The sequence below is a fragment of the Thamnophis sirtalis genome, unplaced genomic scaffold, assembly GCF_051295495.1.
Source record: "Thamnophis sirtalis isolate CommonGarterSnake01/CBP01778 unplaced genomic scaffold, rThaSir2_p1.2 scaffold_5, whole genome shotgun sequence".
Lineage (NCBI taxonomy): Eukaryota > Metazoa > Chordata > Lepidosauria > Squamata > Natricidae > Thamnophis > Thamnophis sirtalis.
The window spans coordinates 79,756,033-79,774,485 of record NW_028261385.1 but is presented as its reverse complement, the minus strand read 5'-3'; the positions used below and the strand labels follow the sequence as shown (position 1 = coordinate 79,774,485).

The following is an 18,453-nucleotide window of genomic DNA, read 5'->3' as shown; positions in this document are numbered from 1 at the left end:
AGTTTAATTTTAATTGGCAATGGTATTTTCCCATGTATGTTACTATGCTCCACGGAGAAGCCTGAATGAAAATCTGACGTTCTCTTTCCTTAGGAATCTCTAAGAATCTATCCTTAATATCAGTTTTCAGCCGTGACTCCAAAGAGAGCTAACCCTAACCCTATCACTAACCATAACTCTAGTTTCATTTTCATTGGCAATGGTATTTTCCCATGTCTTTTGTTGTGTCACACATAGAAGTCCGAACAAAAAGCTGTCATGTCCTCTTTCCTTTAGGAATCTATCACTAACATCAATTTTCAGCTCTGACTCATTGAGAGCTGACCCTAACCCTATCCTTAACCTGAACCCTAGTTTAATTTTCTAAGATTCCAGTTAAGGGTAGGGGTAGGACAGAAATGGTATCCTCTTTTCTTCACTACCAGTTCTGTAGCTGGAGCGTACACGTCTGGGCATGCGCAGAAGGTCCATGATGACATCTGGGTGGGTGGGCACCGCCACCACTACTGGTTCGCCTGAACTGGTGTGAACTGGCAGAATACCACCTCTGGGGTAGGGTTAGCTCCCAATGGAGTCAGTGCCAAAACTTGGTTTAGGAATAGATTCTTAAGAGTTTCTCTAAGTAAGGAAAGAGAATGTGATGGATTTGGTTTTGGACTTGTTTGTGGAGCACAGTAAAATACCGTGTTTCCCCAAAAATAAGACATGATCTAATTTCCTTTAACCTCCAAAATAAGCACTTGGCCTTATTTTCAGAGAGGTCTTATTATTTTTGAGGTGCAGGAGGTGGTGAGCATGGTCACCTCATGGCTGCTGCTGTATTGCAATATTTTCAGGGAGGGCTCATTTTTGGGGAAACATGGTACATAGGAAAACGCCTTTGTCAATGAAAATGAAATTAGAGTTAGGGTTATGGGTAGATTTAGGATTAGCTGTCATTGAAGTCATGGCCAAAAATTCATGTTAGGAATAGATTCTTAGAGGTTCTCCATCCCCTTTTCCATCTCCCTCTGGCCTTCTTAGACATACCGTATTTTTGGAGTATAAGATGCACCGGAGTGTAAGACACACCAAGGTTTTGAAGAGGCAACTTTTGAAAAATAACTCCCCAAAACAGGCCCTTTTTTTGCCAAAACGGGTCTGGTTCTTTTAAAAAGGGGGGCATGAATAGCCCTTAGGAGGTTTGTAGAGTGTTCCTGTGGGGGGGAGGGCAAAATGAGCAAAAAACGGCCTGTTTTTCATGAAAATGGGCCTGGTTTTTGTCAAAAAAAGGGCATTAGGAAGCTTATAGAGTGCTCCTGGGGGCTGGGGTGGGCAAAATTGAGCAAAAAAGGCCAGTTTTTCGCTCATTTCTGCCCTCCCCACCCCCCAGGAGCTCTCTGAAAGCCTCCTACAAACTATGCACTGCCATTTTGGTGAAGGGGGCGGGGTTTCAAGAGGAAAAATGTTGTATTCAGTGTATAAGATGCACACAGATTTTCGGCCTCTTTTTTGAGGGAAAAGGGTGCATCTTATACTCCAAATAATACGGTATTTGTAGAGCACAGTAATATATGGGAAAATCCCATTGACAATGAAAATTGAATCTAGGGTTAGGGTTAAGGAACGGGTTATGGTTATGATTAGCTCTTTTTGGAGTAAGGGTCAAAAAGTGATGTTAGGGATAGATTTTTAAAGGTTTTCTAAAGAAAGTGACATCATTAACTCTAGTTTCATTTTCACTGGCAATGAGATTTCCCCAGGTATTTTATTGTGGTCCATAAAGAAGTCAGAATGAAAAGCTATCAGGTTCTCTTTCCTTAGAGAACCTTGAAGGTAAAAGGTAAAAGTTCCCCTTGCACATATGTGCTAGTCATTGCTGACTCTAGGGGGCGGTGCTCATCTCTGTTTCAAAGCCGAAGAGCCAGCTCTGTCTGAAGATGTTTCCGTGGTCATGTGACCAGCATGACTAAATGCTGAAGGCGCATGGAATGCTGTTACTTTCCCACCAAAGGTGGTTCCTATTTTTTCTACTTGCATTTTTATATGCTTTCGAACTGCTAGGTTGGCAGAAGCTGGGACAAGTAACAGGAGCTCACTCCGTTATGCAGTGCTGGAGATTCAAACCGCTGAACTGCCGACCTTCTGATCGACAAGCTCAGTGTCTTGGCTACTGAGCCACCGTATCCCTCTTAACCTTGAAGACTCTACCCCTAATATCAGCTATTGGGCCTGATTCCAAAGAGACCCAACCCTACCCATAACCCTACGCCTAGTTTCATTTTCATAGTCAATGGGATTTTCCCATGCATGTTATTCTGGCCCAGACAGAAGTCCTAACAAAAAGCTGTCAGAGTCACTTTATCTTTGAGAGCCTATAAGAATCTATCCATAACATCAGTTTTCAGCCCTGATTCCAAGGAGATGTAATCCTATTCCTAAATCTACTCCTATCCCTAACCCTATTTTAATGTTCTTTGGCAAAGAGATTTTCCCATGGTTTTTTTTTTTACTCTGGGACAGAGACAACTCTGAATGAAAAGTCTCCTAATTGCTTTCCTTAGGGAATCTCTAAAAACATCAGTTTTTGGCCCTGACTCCAAGGTGTTGCAAGCAGGAGATATTTCAAGATACCTGGTCTTTTTTGTCGAAGAACACAGTACTTGGATTTGAAGTTTTATAGCTTTTATAGGATTTACCCTCTATTAAAGGTCTGATTATTACAAACCTATTTTCTTTAAACAGAAACCTGAGCTTCTGCTTAAAGAATTAGAAGTAACATTTCCCATTTCCATGAAGGCAGAGGCTATACAGATTACTAAGCTCACTGAATTTCCTGACATTTCTATTGATGGAATCCAATAGAGGGGACTTGTCCATTGTGGTTAATGTCAAGAGTACCTTTTTCTGGTATAGAAAGTCTGTATCAGGCTGATTCGAAGCACATAGGCAAATATATACTGTTGAAGCCACCTTGTCAAAATCCATGATAATTTCACTAAACAACAGACTTGTACAACATGTCCTTAAACTGTGATAGATGATAGTTAAAGTCTAGATAGGCTTAGGATAGGAATATAATATTTTTAAGTTGAAAAACACTATGGTTCTATCTACAGTATTTAAACCCTGCAAAATCAAGTTACAGTTATTTTTTGATAATTATTTCAAGATGATGTCGCTGTCAGGATTCTGACGGAGGCCCTAATTAAATTAAATTTCTTTATATGCCCTGAATGACCACTTAACCTGCCTATAAATTCTTGAATCCCCTCCACCTCTCCGGATGAGGTTCTTCAAAATAGTCTGAAACGATTAACAAAAGTCCTGAAGAAATTTTCAGAAAATAATTCATTTTAAAAAGGGAGATTTTAATCCAAATCATTATGACCAGGGCTAAAGGGAAATATAACATCATGACTATATGGAATTGAAACAGGATTTAAAATCCATCCAAAAAATAACCCACCAAGCAAGCTCGCTAGACAGTGAAAAAAGACAGGTGAACCCTATTTGGTTCATAGGGGAATGAATGATTTCCTTTTCTTTAATGTCCAAGCAGAACTTGGAAAATGGGGCTTTGAAGGCCTAATTGCATTACATCACTTGAGTCCAACTGCAAGAAAAAGAGAAGCAGAATAAATTCAGAAAGATTGGGAATAGTCAGTGAGCAAGAAAATAATCAAAAAGTGCAGGTAAATACGTGTCGAGAATATTTCATCAGCCTGGGGAAAAACATGGAGTCCCTAAGATCCTCTGAGATATTATTCGTTCTGAGATTCTAGAGAGAAAATACAGGTAGTCCTCAACATATGACCACACATTAAAACATTTGTTAAGGGACTTTTACCCCATTTTATGACTTTTCTTGCCAGATGTCTATATATAAGTTATTTCAAAAATTAGTCGTATAAGGTTCTGTACCTGAAGAGAGTCCAGATACTTCTGTTAGTACAAAACGCAGTAATGATACAGGTACTCTTTGATTAACTATGGTAATTGGGCCAGAATTCCCATTGCAAAGCAATATGGTTGCAAAGCGGGATATCACTTGACTACATTGCTTGGTCACAACAATTGCAGCAGCTCCCATTACTGTTGTTAAGCAAGATGCATGAGGTGTTAACTGAAAATGTGCTCCCAACTCCTTCTAGTTTCCAACAACGTAAGTCAGTAGAGAAGCTAGCAGGAAGTTGTAAGTCCCAGATGATTGATAAGTGGGCAGGTAAGTGACTGCTCCCAGGTGGTGAATGGTGCACAAGGAGCTCTCACCACAAGTCTTAAGTGAGTCACTGCAAGTTCTTAAATTAGTAACACAGTTGTTAAGTGAATCTGGCTTCCCCATTGACTTTGCTTGTCAGAAGGTCACTAAAAGAGATTCCATGATCTTCAACCATCACAAATGTGAGTCAGTTGTCAAGCATCTGAATGTAAATCACGTGATCATGGGGACGCTGCAAAGGTCATAAGTGTGAAAAATGGTCATGAGTCACTTTTTTCAGTGCCGTTTTAACTTCAAGTGAGTTGATCAGCTCTTAGTGATATTTTTCTGAACAAGAAGAAGACTTTCAACAGCCCACAAATGTCCCATATAGTTGCTCCTTGCAAGGAGAATGCAAGATACTGGGGGGAACCGTGCAGAGGAAAAGGAGGAGGAAGGAAAGGGGGGAGAGAAACGGGAGGAGAAAGAGAGAGAGAGAAAGAGTGACACACAAAGGGGGGAAGTTGGGAGATGCTCCCTCTAAATACTGACGCCCTCTGCTTTTTGGGGGAAAGGGGGCGATCTCAGGAGGGGAAAGGAGAAGAGGATCCTTGGTGAAGCTCTACCCCCTATTCCCCCTATCCCAGTTAAGCCACCTCAGTTTGGGACCCAGCCTTTCTAACTTCATTTGGGATCTTCTAACTTAGGATCTTCCTTTCCTCTCCTGGCCACCTTTGCTGGGACTTTCAGAACTTCTCTTTGTTGGGCGGGCGATTGAGGGTGGGGGACATTCGACAACCTAAGGACCCCTGTTTTCCACGACCCACAGCCCTGCTGTGGGATGAAACATTTTCTTTCTCATTTTCCATGGGAATTGACGTTCTCTACCTCTCCCTCCCCAACTCTCTCTGCCATTTTATTTAACCCTTAGATCTATTGAACCACCAAGTCCAAGCCCCCAAATCCTTTTCTTAAAAGCAAGCCCATCAGGGCTCAGTATCTTCTCTGTTGTAGTTCTCTTTTTCTCTGTTTCTCTTTCTCCCTCTCCTTCTCTTTCTCCTCCATTCCCCCCCCCCTTTCCTACCTCCTCCTTTTCCTCTGCGAGGTTCCTCCCAGTTCTGAGCCATGGGAGGGGGGGCACAGAGAGAGGGGGGGATTGGGGAACTTCCACCAAGCATGCCAGGGAGCAAAGAGATGGGGACGTCCTATTTTGCAGCCCCAGCAGTTGCAGATGTTTTGGTGTTTCTTTTTATTTGCTCACACTTGGAGAGTTTCCACCTCTTTTCTTCTCCTTTCCTGCCTGGCTTTGCAGGCACCGGTATCATGTTCCAGCCCTAAAAGGTAGGTAAAGGTAAAGGTTCCCCTCGCACATATGTGCTAGTCCTTCCCGACTCTAGGAGGTGGTGCTCATCTCCGTTTCAAAGACTAATCGCCAAAGGAGCACATTGGTACCTTCCCACCAAAGGTGGTTTCTATTTTTCTACTTGCATTTTTTACGTGCTTTTGAACTGCTAGGTTGTCAGAAGCTGGGATAAGTAACGGGAGCTCACTCCATTACACAGCGCTAGGGATTCGAACCGCCGAACTGCCGACCTTCTGATCGACAAGCTAGCGTCTTAGCCTCTGAGCCACTTCATCCCTGTTGTCCCAGCCCTAAAATAAAATTAAATGATTCTATGTATTTTTCTCTATAACCCATGGAAAGTTACTCCCCCATTGAAAAGGCAACACAGCCATATCTCAGTGTAATTTCACCTCAGTTTTCAAACCCAATATCAAAAACATGTGCCCAAATACTTCTGTTCAATTTTAGCTACCTTTCTTCCAGCTTGAGACTAACTTGTTGGAGAATCTCTGAGGCTTGCCTGTGGTATTCCAGCTGGGCTTGTACTAGTGCACAAAGCTGGCTCACTTGTTCAACCTGCAAAGAACAGAACATAAAATCACAGGGCTGGAAGGGACTTCGGAGGTCTTCTACCCAATCCTCTGCTCGAGGGAAGGGACCTTCTGCTACCCTATTCAAATGGCTGTCCAGTCTATTTCTGGAAAAAAACCTCCAGCAATGGAGCCCTCAACTCAGAGAGGGGGGGCAGAGGGACGGAAGGAAGGAGAGGGACGGAGAGAGAGGGAGGGAAAAAGAGAAAGAAGGAGGGAGGGAGGGAAGGAAGGAGAGGGAGGGGGAGAGAAGGAGGGAGGTAGAGGGAGGGAAAAAGAAAGAAGGGAGGGAAGGAAGGAGAGGGAGAGAGAGGGAGGGAAGGAAGAAAGCAGAGGAAGGAAGATATAGAAGGACACAGAGAGAGAGAGAGCAATGGAGGGAGGGAGGGAGGGAAGGAAGAAAGGAGGGGGACGGAGAGGGATGGAAGGAGAGGAAGGGAGAGAAGGGAGGGAGGGAGGGAGAGAGAGAGAGCAACCTTATTACAACTCTCTTCTGTAGTGAATTCAGTTTCTGAAAAAGCAATGAGTAAGGAAAAGTGAAATTTGAACTAAATATTTGAACTGGAGAAAAAAGGACAGCTAATGTTCATATCACTTCTTACTGGGCATTTTCTGGAAGGCTACCAAAAAGGTAGTTTCTAAAGTACTTCAATTTAACTAACAAGCCACGTATGTTCATAAGCAAGTGTGCATTACAAAAACACTGAATGCAGATTAATTATGCCTTATTTATAAAAGAATCTTGATATGCATGCAAACACTGTGGCAAGTCTGGTTATTTTTTTAAAAAAGAAGCCTGATACACCTATTGCGGTTCACATGCAAATAAAAACAATTCATACATTTAATCAAAGTCCAAACCAATATTCACAAAGAAAACTTTCATCATGAATGACCTATTCAATTTAGCTTACCAATTCAGAGGCATTATATACTTGGCCTGTTGGAGTCCTCCACCAGACTAGTTCTGCAAACCAGCTAAAGAAGTCTTTGGATCTGGGATGTCCAACCTTGGCAACTTTAAGATTTGAGGATTTCAACACTCAGAATTCTCCAACCAGCATGAATTGGGGAAGTTGGAGTCCACAGGTTGTAAAATTGCCAAAATTGGACAACCCTGCTTTAGATTATTCCTGAACAAGTCCTTGACTGAGGTTGCATCTGAGAATACTATACAGTAATACTATTATCATTAAAGCAATACTATTTCTTCAGGGTAATATATTCTTGCTAAAGGTATGGTACAGATAGTCCTCAACATACCACCTCAACTGAGCCCAACATTTCTGTTGTTAAGTGAGACCTTTGTTAAGTGAGTTTTGCGTTTTTTGCCACAGCTGTTATGTAAATCACTGCAGTTGATAAGTTAGTAGCCTGGTTGTTAAGTGAATCTGTCTTCCTTATTAACTTTGCTTGTCAGAAGGTTGCAATGGTCTTAAGTATGAACCCGTTGCCAAGCATCTGAATTCTGATGACATGATCATGGGGATGCTGCAAAGGTCTTAACTGTGAAAAATGGCCATAAGTCACTTTTTTCACTGCTGTTGTAACTTTGAATGGCCACTAAATGAACTGTTGTAAATTGAGGACCACCTGTACTTGACACAATGGTGGTGAAAACCTGCTCATTTACAAGCAAAGCCTTATGTGAAAAAAACATGTTTTCACGTCAGAGTGCAGGCAGTCCTCAACTGAACAGCCATTCACTTAGTGGTCATTCAAAGTTACAACGGCATCGAAAAAAATTACTTACAACCAGTCCTCACCAGGGGTGGGCTGCTACGGGTTCAGCCGGGTTCGGTAGCTAACATTATGGTCGGTTTGGAGAACCTTCAAATCCCACCCCTGGTGGCCCCTGCAGACCCCCCTGTCCCCCTCCCAGGAGTCTCCATGCAGCCCATTTTGGATGCGAGGAAAATGCAGAGCAGACACAGAGGCTCGGAGAGTGGGGGGGAACAGACTTCCCGGAAGTTCCGGAAGATCCGAAACGGGTCCATTTCTGGCCTGCAGAGCACTACAGAGCGCCTCCGGAGCCCAGGGGAGGCAGTTTTCACTTTCCCAGAGGCTCAAGGAAAGCCTCTGGAGTCTGAGGAAGGCGAAAACGCCGCCCCCTCCCCCCCGCCGTGGTGCAGGAGGCTGACTAGGCCACACCCACCATGAATACACCAACCCAGCAACCAGGCAGAGAACCTGTTGCTGAAATTTTTGAAGCCCACCCCTGGTCCTCACACTTGTGAATGTAGCAGCATCCCCATGGTCACAGGATCAGAATTCTGTTGCTGGGCAATCAGCATGTACTTACCATGGTTACATCCTCCAAGGGTCATGTGATCGTCATCGGTGACCTTCCTAGCTTCCAACATGCAAAGTCAAGGAGGTAAGCCAGATCGGTTTAAGGACTGCAGTGATACACTTTAACGACCATGGCCAAAAAAAATTGGGTTCAACTCACTTAAACAACCAGCTTGCTTAGCAATGGAAATTCTGCTCCCAACTGCAGTTGTACGTTGAGGTCTACCTGTAAAAAAGGGTTACTTTTCCACACTAGTAAAGTATAGAATGATGGTCTGGCTGACTCAATGCCCAGAACGTTTTCATTGTTCTGGGTTTCAGCTGGAGACAAAATTGGAAGTGTCTCATGGGGATAGTTGCCATTCTTTTTCCAGAAAACATGTGAAACTTCAATTGACATGGATTTAGCCTGACCAGACTGGAATTTGTTAGCTTGATTGAATTCTATATATCCAGTTTCAGGCGAGAACAAGAAACACTGTGATCCTGCTATATAATTAATTGAATTTCGTTCCAGCATGTTCAGATATTATATATAATTAAATTTATTTAGAGCTTGACTTATTTGAAGCTGAAGGGGGGTAAAACAATACGACATTTTATCCGTCTTGAGGAATTTTTTGAGGCACGTCACCATTATTTTCACTGCAGGTATTTTTAGTCACTGTTGAATATATTCAAGACTATTCAAATAATTCATAAGGGAGTTGGAATTTATGTTGAGATCCATGGGGTTCTGCTTCAGTCCAAACAGTGTCTAAGAGTATTACTATGTCTTCCTCCAAAATGCCATTCACATGAAAATCGATAGCAAGTAGAATAATTTACTGACAGTGCCAATTTCACCTCAAAACATGTTTGCACAATCTTGCCCTTGGAATCCCAAAACGCAAAACGCTTTTCTATTAGGAAAACCACATTTCATTTCATTACGTAAAGCAGTGCTTTTCAACCCTGGCAGCTTTAAGATGTGTGGACTTCAACTCCCAGAAGCTGGCTGGGGAATTCTGGGAGTTGAAGTCCACATGTCTTAAAGTTGCCAGGGTTGAGAAACACCAGTGTAATATTTTGCCTTTGAAATCCAGATCGACACACTAGGGCAGTGAGGGCTAACCTTGTTGTCCTTGTGTGCCTAAATTGTGTGCACACATGCCCATACCCATAATGCAATGCACCCTGCCTCCTGTGCATGTGTGCAAAACCACGCTGTGCTCCCACCATGCATTTGTGTGACCGCCTCCTATGACCCTCCCATGCATGTGTGCAACCCTCCCTGTGCCCCGTTTTGGGTCTCACAGGCCTCTCTAAAGCCTTCTGAAACCAAAAAGGGGATGAGGGGGACACCGCATCCCCCCATGACCCCCCACCATGATGGATATGTGCATGCCCCCCCTGCACATGTGTGCGTGTCTCCCGCATGTGTAGCCAAGACTTGAAAATCAGCTGGCTGTGGGAGGCACACACGCATGTACAGTAAAGCTGGGCAATGGCTTGTGTGCCCACAGAGGGCTCCGCATGCCATCCTCCGCATGAGGACCCAGATTGTTGGGGGCAATATGCTGACTCTCTGTAAACCGCTTAGAGAGGCCTGAAAGGCCTATGAAGCGGTATATAAGTCTACTGCTATTGCCATAGCTTCGCCATCACGGGTCTAGGGAAACAAAACCAAAAAAACTTGCTCTTTAACCAAGTTTGAATTTCTATTAATTAAAAAAAAACCTGTCCAAAATAACCCCAACCCACCCACCCCCCCAAAAAAAAGAGAGAGAGAGAGACATTTGCTCACATCCATCTCCAGCAGATTAAACATGCTGGATTCAGCAATCTCTTTGGACTCATCAAACTTGTCTAGTGCTTGGCGGACTTCGTCATCTGGGACCTTGCCTTGTCTTTTCTTCTTGTAATCAAAGTCTAGGCGTCTGCCCTCCATTTTTTTAAGATGGTGCTGAAAAAGGGTGAAGAAAGAACAACAGCTTTATCAATCCTTTTTTAACCCCTTAAAATCAACCATGACTTTTTCTGAAGTAGTTGACCATTGTCTTCCTCCTAGGCCTGAGAAAGAGTGACTATACCAAGTTTACCCACCTGTCTTCGTGCCTAAGGCAGGAATGTCAACCATCCCATTTGGTACATTCAACAAAAGGAAGTCCCAGCTCTTTAGATTAATCAAGAATGTAGACTTTTCTTTCTTTCTTTCTTTCTTTCTTTCTTTCTTTCTTTCTTTCTTTCTTTCTTTTAAAAATCTCTTTCTTTTTTCCTTTCTATTATTTATTTGTTTGTTTGTTATTGTCACCTATTCACAATGGCGGCTTACAGAATATAAAACCTCATTTAAAACAATAAAACTAATAAAAAGAATCAAATAAATTAATATAATATAATAAGATTAGAATGACCCCCCACACCCCCTGCCCCTGCAACAGCATCTCATATGAGCCATTTAATGGGCTTCATCCCACTCTGAGTTCCCCAAGCCCACTGGCAGAACCAGGTCTTCAGCACCTTCTGGAAGAGTGCTAGAGAGGGGGCCATTCTAATCTCGGGGGGGGGAATAATGTTCCAGAGAGAGGGGTTTTTCCCAAAAAAGCCCACATAAGTAACTCCCCCTTTCCCCTCCAGGCTACCCACTGTTCATAGTTCACCAACTGAGTTCAGTTCTTTTGCTTGGGGAAAAGCTGTCTGCTTCGGTCAAAACATTCTTCATCACTTGACCTTATTAGATAATGTGTCTCGATGGCTTACTTGCATTCCATAGCCTCCCTTCACCCTCAGGAATTCTCCCACAGTTTGGCAACACTGTGAGCGAGTGAAACTAGGTACAGATAACTATGGAGTTGAGTCAGGTTTGACAAGGACTAGAATTCATACGCTCCCAGCACCTTTAAACTACTACCCCAGGTTAATGTTTTTATGAAACCAAGTTTAACTAAGCTTGATACTAATAAGAATTAAGAATGGCACTATTTATTTACAAGCAAGAACAAACTTATCTTATCTTAGACAAGTTGTGAACGAGTGAAAATTGCCAAGTGTTTATAATTGAGAAAAATGTAGAAAATAGTACTTTACTTTAAGGTAAGACAAAACAAATTTGTTGAGTGACTTAAATAAAGCCAAGGGTCGGGCCTGCAGCCATATTCCTTTTTGGATCTTTGGCCTGCCACACTTTCTATTATTCTACTATGTTGTTTCTTTTCTTTTTTTTTTTAATAAATGTTTTTTAATTTTAGTTTAAAACAGGTACAGCATCTTTCTTTACATCTGTAGAAAATGTATCAATCAATTGCAGATAAGTTTTGGTACATCTCCTCCACAGTCAACCAACATAACTCATATTAACTCAAGCATTATTATATATCCATTTTCATTTAACTGTAATTATTATTTAGAAATATTAATAAAAGTAATAATCTTGAACAGTACCTGCCCACACCAGTGGGAAAATAAAAAATAAAAAAATAAAAAAAGGACAAATAAAAAATAAAAATAAAAAATAAAAATAATACAAAAAAAGACAAAAATGACAAGAGACAAGGCAGGAAAACAAAACAAAACACAGGTGTCTATTATGAAAAAAAAAGAAGTATATCAACTGGTTACAACATGCTTTGGTGCTTCTCTTCCATTAACTCATATTAATTCAAATATCTTAACTCGAATATTTACCATATCAACATCATTATACCTCCAGTTTTAATTACCTATGGTTATTTAAACATCCTTCATCCTTAGCTATGCTAAAGAATTAATCCATAACACATGCTGACAATTCATTTACTTATTTGTAAAATCCTCTATTATCATCAAATCCTCATATCCTATTTTAGCTAGACATCCATAATATTTAATTATATCATATATCATAACATTTTCCCAGTATTGATTAACATTTGATTGTATGTATTTTATTGTTTTTTTAATAATGATAATTATTGTAGTTAATACTCTTTATGTATAATCTAAAGATGTTTTCTCATATCCAATTGTTAGTTATCATATCAACTCCACATTATATACATTACTATCAATATCAATTATTATTCAACTATATCTGTTACAAGAAAAAACAATTAGGTTTATCTAGTTTTCAATTGTATTCTTCAATCTATCAGCCAGTTCCAAATTATATATATTACTATCCATATCAGTCATTATTCAGCTATATCTATTACACATTAAGGTAATCAGATTTAGCTAATTTTAATCTGTCAGCCAGTGTCTCTCCAATAGCAAAATCTTCTCAAACCAATTGCCACGCGTTGGATAAATTTACCAAATGTTTTCATAAGCAAATCCAGACAAAGATATTTTTGCACCTTTGGACTCTGAATGTCAGTGATGAAATAATAATGATGTCCTGGGCTTGTAAAATTTTCCAAATTAACTTTAATTCTCAAGGGTGGATTTTCCATTCCTCCTGCACTCTGTCTCTTTAAATGAGTCTTCTTTATAGCTCCCCCCCTCCTTTCTTCCTCTGAGATAGACCAGACACCATTTCTCACATTTTCCATTTGTATTTCAGGAACATTTAAACATTCAACGATCTCAGTTTTTACTTCATATTTTAAAATCAGATGATCCAATTTTCTTTCCAGCCTTTGATAAGAGTCAAAAAGCCCTCTACATGCGGAGAAAAGAATCTGAAATGAAATCTTAGAGGTATTTTGAGACGCCATGATGTGTCGCAGTTAAAAATTGCAAGCTCTTTTTTTTTTTTTTCACAGACTTCGAAGCACTTTTCTTACAGGCTGTGCAATCTTATCTGATCGTAAACAGAGCCAAGTAATAAAGTAATAAAAATATCGAATTGTGACGGGCTAATTAGTAGAAAATAAATTTTACGATCCACTTAGGGAGATTCAGAGGGGGGAGGATGTCGAGGAGTTTCTTGAAGCATTTAAGAAGTAAAGTAACCACCAGCCATAAATCCATTAAAAAAAGCCAATTCGCCGCTAAATTTTCCTGTTCTTTGGTTTCAGTTAGCTTAAGTTTTTAACGCGAACAGTCTCTCTTGGATAATAAAATCAGCTTACCAGATGACATCACTTCTACCATTCTTAGGGGCAACCTGCAGTTTCAGTTAGCACGCAGCTAATCCAAAAGGGAATTGGCACGAGGAGTTAATACCCCCCCCCCCCGAGATTTGCGGGTGTCTCTGAGGTCCTGGGTCTCTCCTCACCTTCACTGTCGTCTACGGGACAGCTAGAGTTCAAAGAACCCGTCCAAAAATCCTTCGGTATAGAGGAATTTCAGGAGTAGCCTGAAACTCCATCTTCTCACTGCTAAGCCCCGCCTTCTTCCCTACTATGTTGTTTCTATTGTGGGGAATTTTGAGGGGGGATGGTATGGAGTAAAATGCTATGTAGCCAAAACAAAATTCCTTTCTAGAATCCAATGTCATCCTTTGTCTCTACACCTCTGCACCTGACCGGAACTGAATGGGTGGAACTGCCAGCATGGCAGTAGAAGATTGGACCATGTGGTGGACTTGTGGGTGTGGGGGCAAGATCATGAACTTTCAACTGGGTGGGGAAAACCCAGGAAGCTCAGATTCGGGTTTTCCCAGATGTGCCAACATGACTCTCTTAATAAATTGGAACTTTGAGCAATACTTTGTCTCGGACTCTGATTTAATTTTGGATGTTATTTGGAACCCTGACACCTAGCTCATAAGACAGAAGGAACTCTCTCCAGATGAAGGAAAATATACTAAGTTAAAAGTGCTGTTCAAATGAATAACAAGCTAAATCCTTATTATCCAAGATCAGAAACTTATTTTTTTTACTGAAATACAAGAACAAAAGTGTTCATGATTTCACCAACTTAATATATATGTATGTATGTATGTTGACTGACATATTCACTGAGTGGTATCCCATGCTAATATTTTTAAGATTTTTTTTAATGGAAAGTAAAAGCACCTACTTTTTAAAGTTTTTTTAAAAAAATAAACACTACAATAAATATATAATAATGACAGTTTACATTGTCCCAATTTTCAGCTGTATTGCTAGGCATGCATTGTGATTTCATTTTTTTTAAATGGAGTAGATGTGATCAGTTAAGAAATCATTATAGGCAGGCAGTTGTATGTTTCGATGCTCTTTCCACTCCTCAACATCTACATAAAGCTGCTGGGTCACTATGGCATGAGATGATGTCATCACTATGCTTATGATATCCAATTATACTTTTCTGTTCCTGGCAATTTAAGCAATGCGGTTGATGCCTTTTCCCAGAGCCTGGAGGCTATGAGGGCTGAATAAGGAACAACAGGTTTCAACTAAACCCTGGCAAGACTGAGGCTCTGGGTTTTGGGGCCTGCCAGTTCAGAAACCGTACCATCTCTGCTATCACAATAGATCTGCTCCTGTTGCAACGTCTAGCTGATTCCATCACAAAATTCTATTTGTGACAATACCTGTATTTCCCTCAGATCTTTGTCATGGAGATTTTGCAATGGATCAATGAAATTCTGCTTCACATTAATATCCAAAGCATCCTTCACCTCAGACAGATCCCTCATTGCTTCTCCAACATCACCTAAAGCTGGGCCTAAAAAGAAAAACCATAAATGCTTTTATTTTAATTTAAATTGATGCAATAATATTTTTCCCTTTTGCTTCTTAAGTGCTTACAACCCCCACCTGCCAAAGGAAAAAAAAAATCTGCCTAGAAAGTTCATCCCCATCCTCAGTGATATCATCAGACCACTGGATATAATTCTCCAAGGCTTAATAAATAGAATAATGTCCCCCCCAATAAAATATTGCTTGCCTCATATTCAGAGCTTACATTTGCTCCAAACCAGTGGTGGGATTCAATTTTCTTTTACTATCGGTTCTGTGGGCATGGCTTAGTGGGCATGGAATGGCATGATGGGCATGGCATGGCTTGGTGGGCATGGCATGGCATGATGGGTACAGCATGGCTTGGTGGGCATGGCAGGGGAAGGTTACTGCAAAACCCCATTTCCCCCCGATCAGCTGGGACACGGGAGGCAGAGAATAGATGTGGGGGGGGGCAGTCAGGGGTGGTATTTACTGGTTCTCTGAACTACTCAACATTTCCGCTTCCAGTTCTCTCTAGAACTGGTCAGAACCTGCTGAATACCACCTCTGAGATGTACCCTAAAATCACTTGTTTAAAATAGAAGAAGCATTTTAGTTTAAGAGATTCCAAACTATAAACTGCTCTGAACTATTATTCGAGACTTCAGTAGTGAATTAGAGATGAGCTAAAATTTGGCTGAACAATGAACCGAATCTTCCTGGATTGGTCTGCTTCCCCTAGAATACCATGTCTGGAACACCATGGACATCTTCTGGTTCAGAGAATTTACTTCTAAAACGGATGAACTGTCCCTAAGACAGAACAGGCAGGAGAAGATTTAAGAACTGTCTGAAAGCCAATAGAATATTCCCGAGTTTTCCAGAACATTCCATTCTTAGTTGATAAATTCTCCACATGCATCTTGTGAAGAATTACATTAAAAAACATAACTTTAAATTCCCGAAAAGCTACTGGACAAGGCCAACCTTGGAATCTAAATGAAAAGCAAATAGAACCACTCCCCTTTGAACTGGGTACTCCCAATTCAATTTATGTTTAAAGGCGTGCTTTAATCCCGACGCACCGGACCGCAAACAAGAGAAACATCTAGCATACCAAAGCAGGGAAATGAATATTCCAGTTAGCCTTCTTGTACCTGAGACCCAATTGATATTTGGCATAACCCAGTCCATGTTTTATTACTTTTAAAAGATGAAGCACAATAAAGCCAACGTTACCAAAATTGCACTCTTCTCCGAGTTCTCTCCCAAATTTTAGCATGGCATCTGCAAGCAGGGCTTCAGCCTGAGGATAACCGGGTCCTTTTTCTTGGCCTCTAATTTTAGACATGGTGTTGAGCATGCTGAGTTTGGCTCTGGAGGCTACAAGCAGAGAGGAAACTAATCAGCAGAGACAATAAACCGGGCTGATTGGAAAGTGAGTCGTGCCTATAAATGACATTAAAAAAACCTCATATAAAAGAAAGATCTCACAAAACACTCTTAAGCCATGGGGAAATTTAGTTTCCTTCTAGATAGGCATGACACACCAGTCTTCAGACCCAGAAATGGATAAAACTCTTTTATAATGGTGTTAATGTAAGAGCATTCACCAAAAGAAATGTTGATGGAAACAACCATGGTCTCTACTCTTCCCCCCATGTCCAGAATAGCTATGGAAGCTCCATAATTTTACAAGATTTTATTTTTTCCCATCAGGGATACTGTTGAATTTCAAAACTCTCTCATGGGTATATCTGCCGGGGAAACAGAATGAGCTTCATCTCTTCTCTTATCTTCTATATATATAACAAAGGCTCTCTCTCTCTCTCTCTCTCTCTCTCTCTCTCTCTCTCTCTCTCTCTCTCTCTCTCTCTCTCTCTCTGTGTGTGTGTGTGTGTGTGTGTGTTCCAGCATAACTTTAACCAAACTTGGTACACAGATGACTTATTCTCTAGAAAAAAATACTGTGGGGGTAAGACACCCCTAACACCCCTCGGGATGTGTGTTCATATAAAGATACAGCCTGTGGCGCCTTCAAATGGCTTCTACTGTACTGCCGTAAAATGGCTTCTACTGTACAGCACAGTGGAGTGCTGGTAATGGCAGTGCCATGGTAATGCCTTCACATTACTCCACAAGGGGGCTCCATCTGGTAAGAGGGGAAATCCAACATTAGAAATTACGTTTGGTCTGGACATTTTCCCCCTATAAATAAATACCCAGACAATGCCAGGTTATCAGCTAGTTATAGAATAAAAATACAATGATAAACTTGGGAGACACTAATGCTAAACCGTGCAGAAATGTCCAGCTTTTAACTCCAACCTCATGAGAATACCAAGAGCTGTTGCTAGGCAGAGAATAGTATGATTTGCCTTCTAGCCACCTTTCTGGTTTCCTTTACATATATTTAAACTATACTTTTCACCATCCCTTTGCCATTAAATGGGATTTGAGGTTGAAGATGAACAATGTCAGTGAACAACTGATTATAAAGGAAGAGTTTATTTACACCTCCCCTTTGCAGAAACCTGCAGTTCTCACAATTCCTGGTTGAAGAGTGGAATAGGACAATGTGTGGAATAAGGATTTCCAGGAGAAAAGTGGGAATTCCTGGATGCTGGGTTACTTTTGCATGATAAAGGACTTCTCACATAAGAATAGTCTAGATTTGAGAGAACGTTGATTGTAGTAGTCAAATCAAAAGATCCAACATGGAGCTAAGAAAAATTTCCTGACAGTGAGAACAATTAATCAATAGAACAGTTTTCCCTGGACTTGTGGATGCTGTGCACTGGAGGTTTTCAAGAAAAGATTGGGTAACCGTTAGTCCAGGATGGAACAAAATCTTCTGTCATGGGGGTAGGAGGTAGGACTAGATGACCTACAAGGTCCCTTTCAGCGCTAGGATTCTATATTATGGTTTTTGACCAGCCTTTACAGTAAAAAAGACAGATCCTTTGATACAGCAATTCGTTATCACGAAAAGGAAAAAATAAAATGACATCTAATTAAAAGTTTTGCACAGTTGTATAACTTGGTGCAGAAATTTGGCCACCTGGGGTTAAGCTAAAGGTAAAGGTTCCCCTTGCACCTGTGTGCTAGTCGTTCCTGACTCTAGGGGGCGATGCTCATCTCCATTTTAAAGCCTAAGATCCAGCACTGTCCAAAGATGTCTCCGTGGTCATGTAGCTAAATGCTGAAGGTGCACGGAATGCTGTTACTTCCCCACCAAAGGTGGTTCCTATTTTTCTACTTGCATTTTTTACGTGCTTTCCAACTGCTAGGTTGGCAGAAGCTGGGACAAGTAACGGGAGCTCACTCTGTTATGCGGTGCTAGGGATTCAAACCGCCAAACTGCCAACCTTTCTGATTGACAAGCTCAGCATCTTAGCCTCTGAGCCACTGCATCCCTTGAGTCTGGGCTTAGCATCCCTTAAAAATGATAAATAGAAAATTGATCAGTGTGACCCTTATATTTGGAAATCGTTG

At 41.1% G+C, this 18,453-nt stretch overlaps 1 protein-coding gene across 3 annotated transcripts in view; it reads right to left on the bottom strand.

Moving 5' to 3' along the window:
* SH3GL2 (SH3 domain containing GRB2 like 2, endophilin A1) overlaps window positions 1–18,453 on the bottom strand; it is a 113,690-nt gene that overhangs the window by 6,345 nt on the left and 88,892 nt on the right. For all 3 annotated transcript variants that reach the window (XM_087716107.1, XM_087716108.1, XM_087716109.1), the window contains exons 4-7: window positions 16,198–16,341; window positions 14,829–14,962; window positions 10,194–10,352; window positions 5,998–6,101 (exon numbers count right to left, since the gene is read on the bottom strand). In XM_087716107.1, the coding sequence (XP_087572233.1) occupies window positions 5,998–6,101; window positions 10,194–10,352; window positions 14,829–14,962; window positions 16,198–16,341 (541 nt within the window). The remainder of the gene's footprint in view (window positions 1–5,997; window positions 6,102–10,193; window positions 10,353–14,828; window positions 14,963–16,197; window positions 16,342–18,453) is intronic.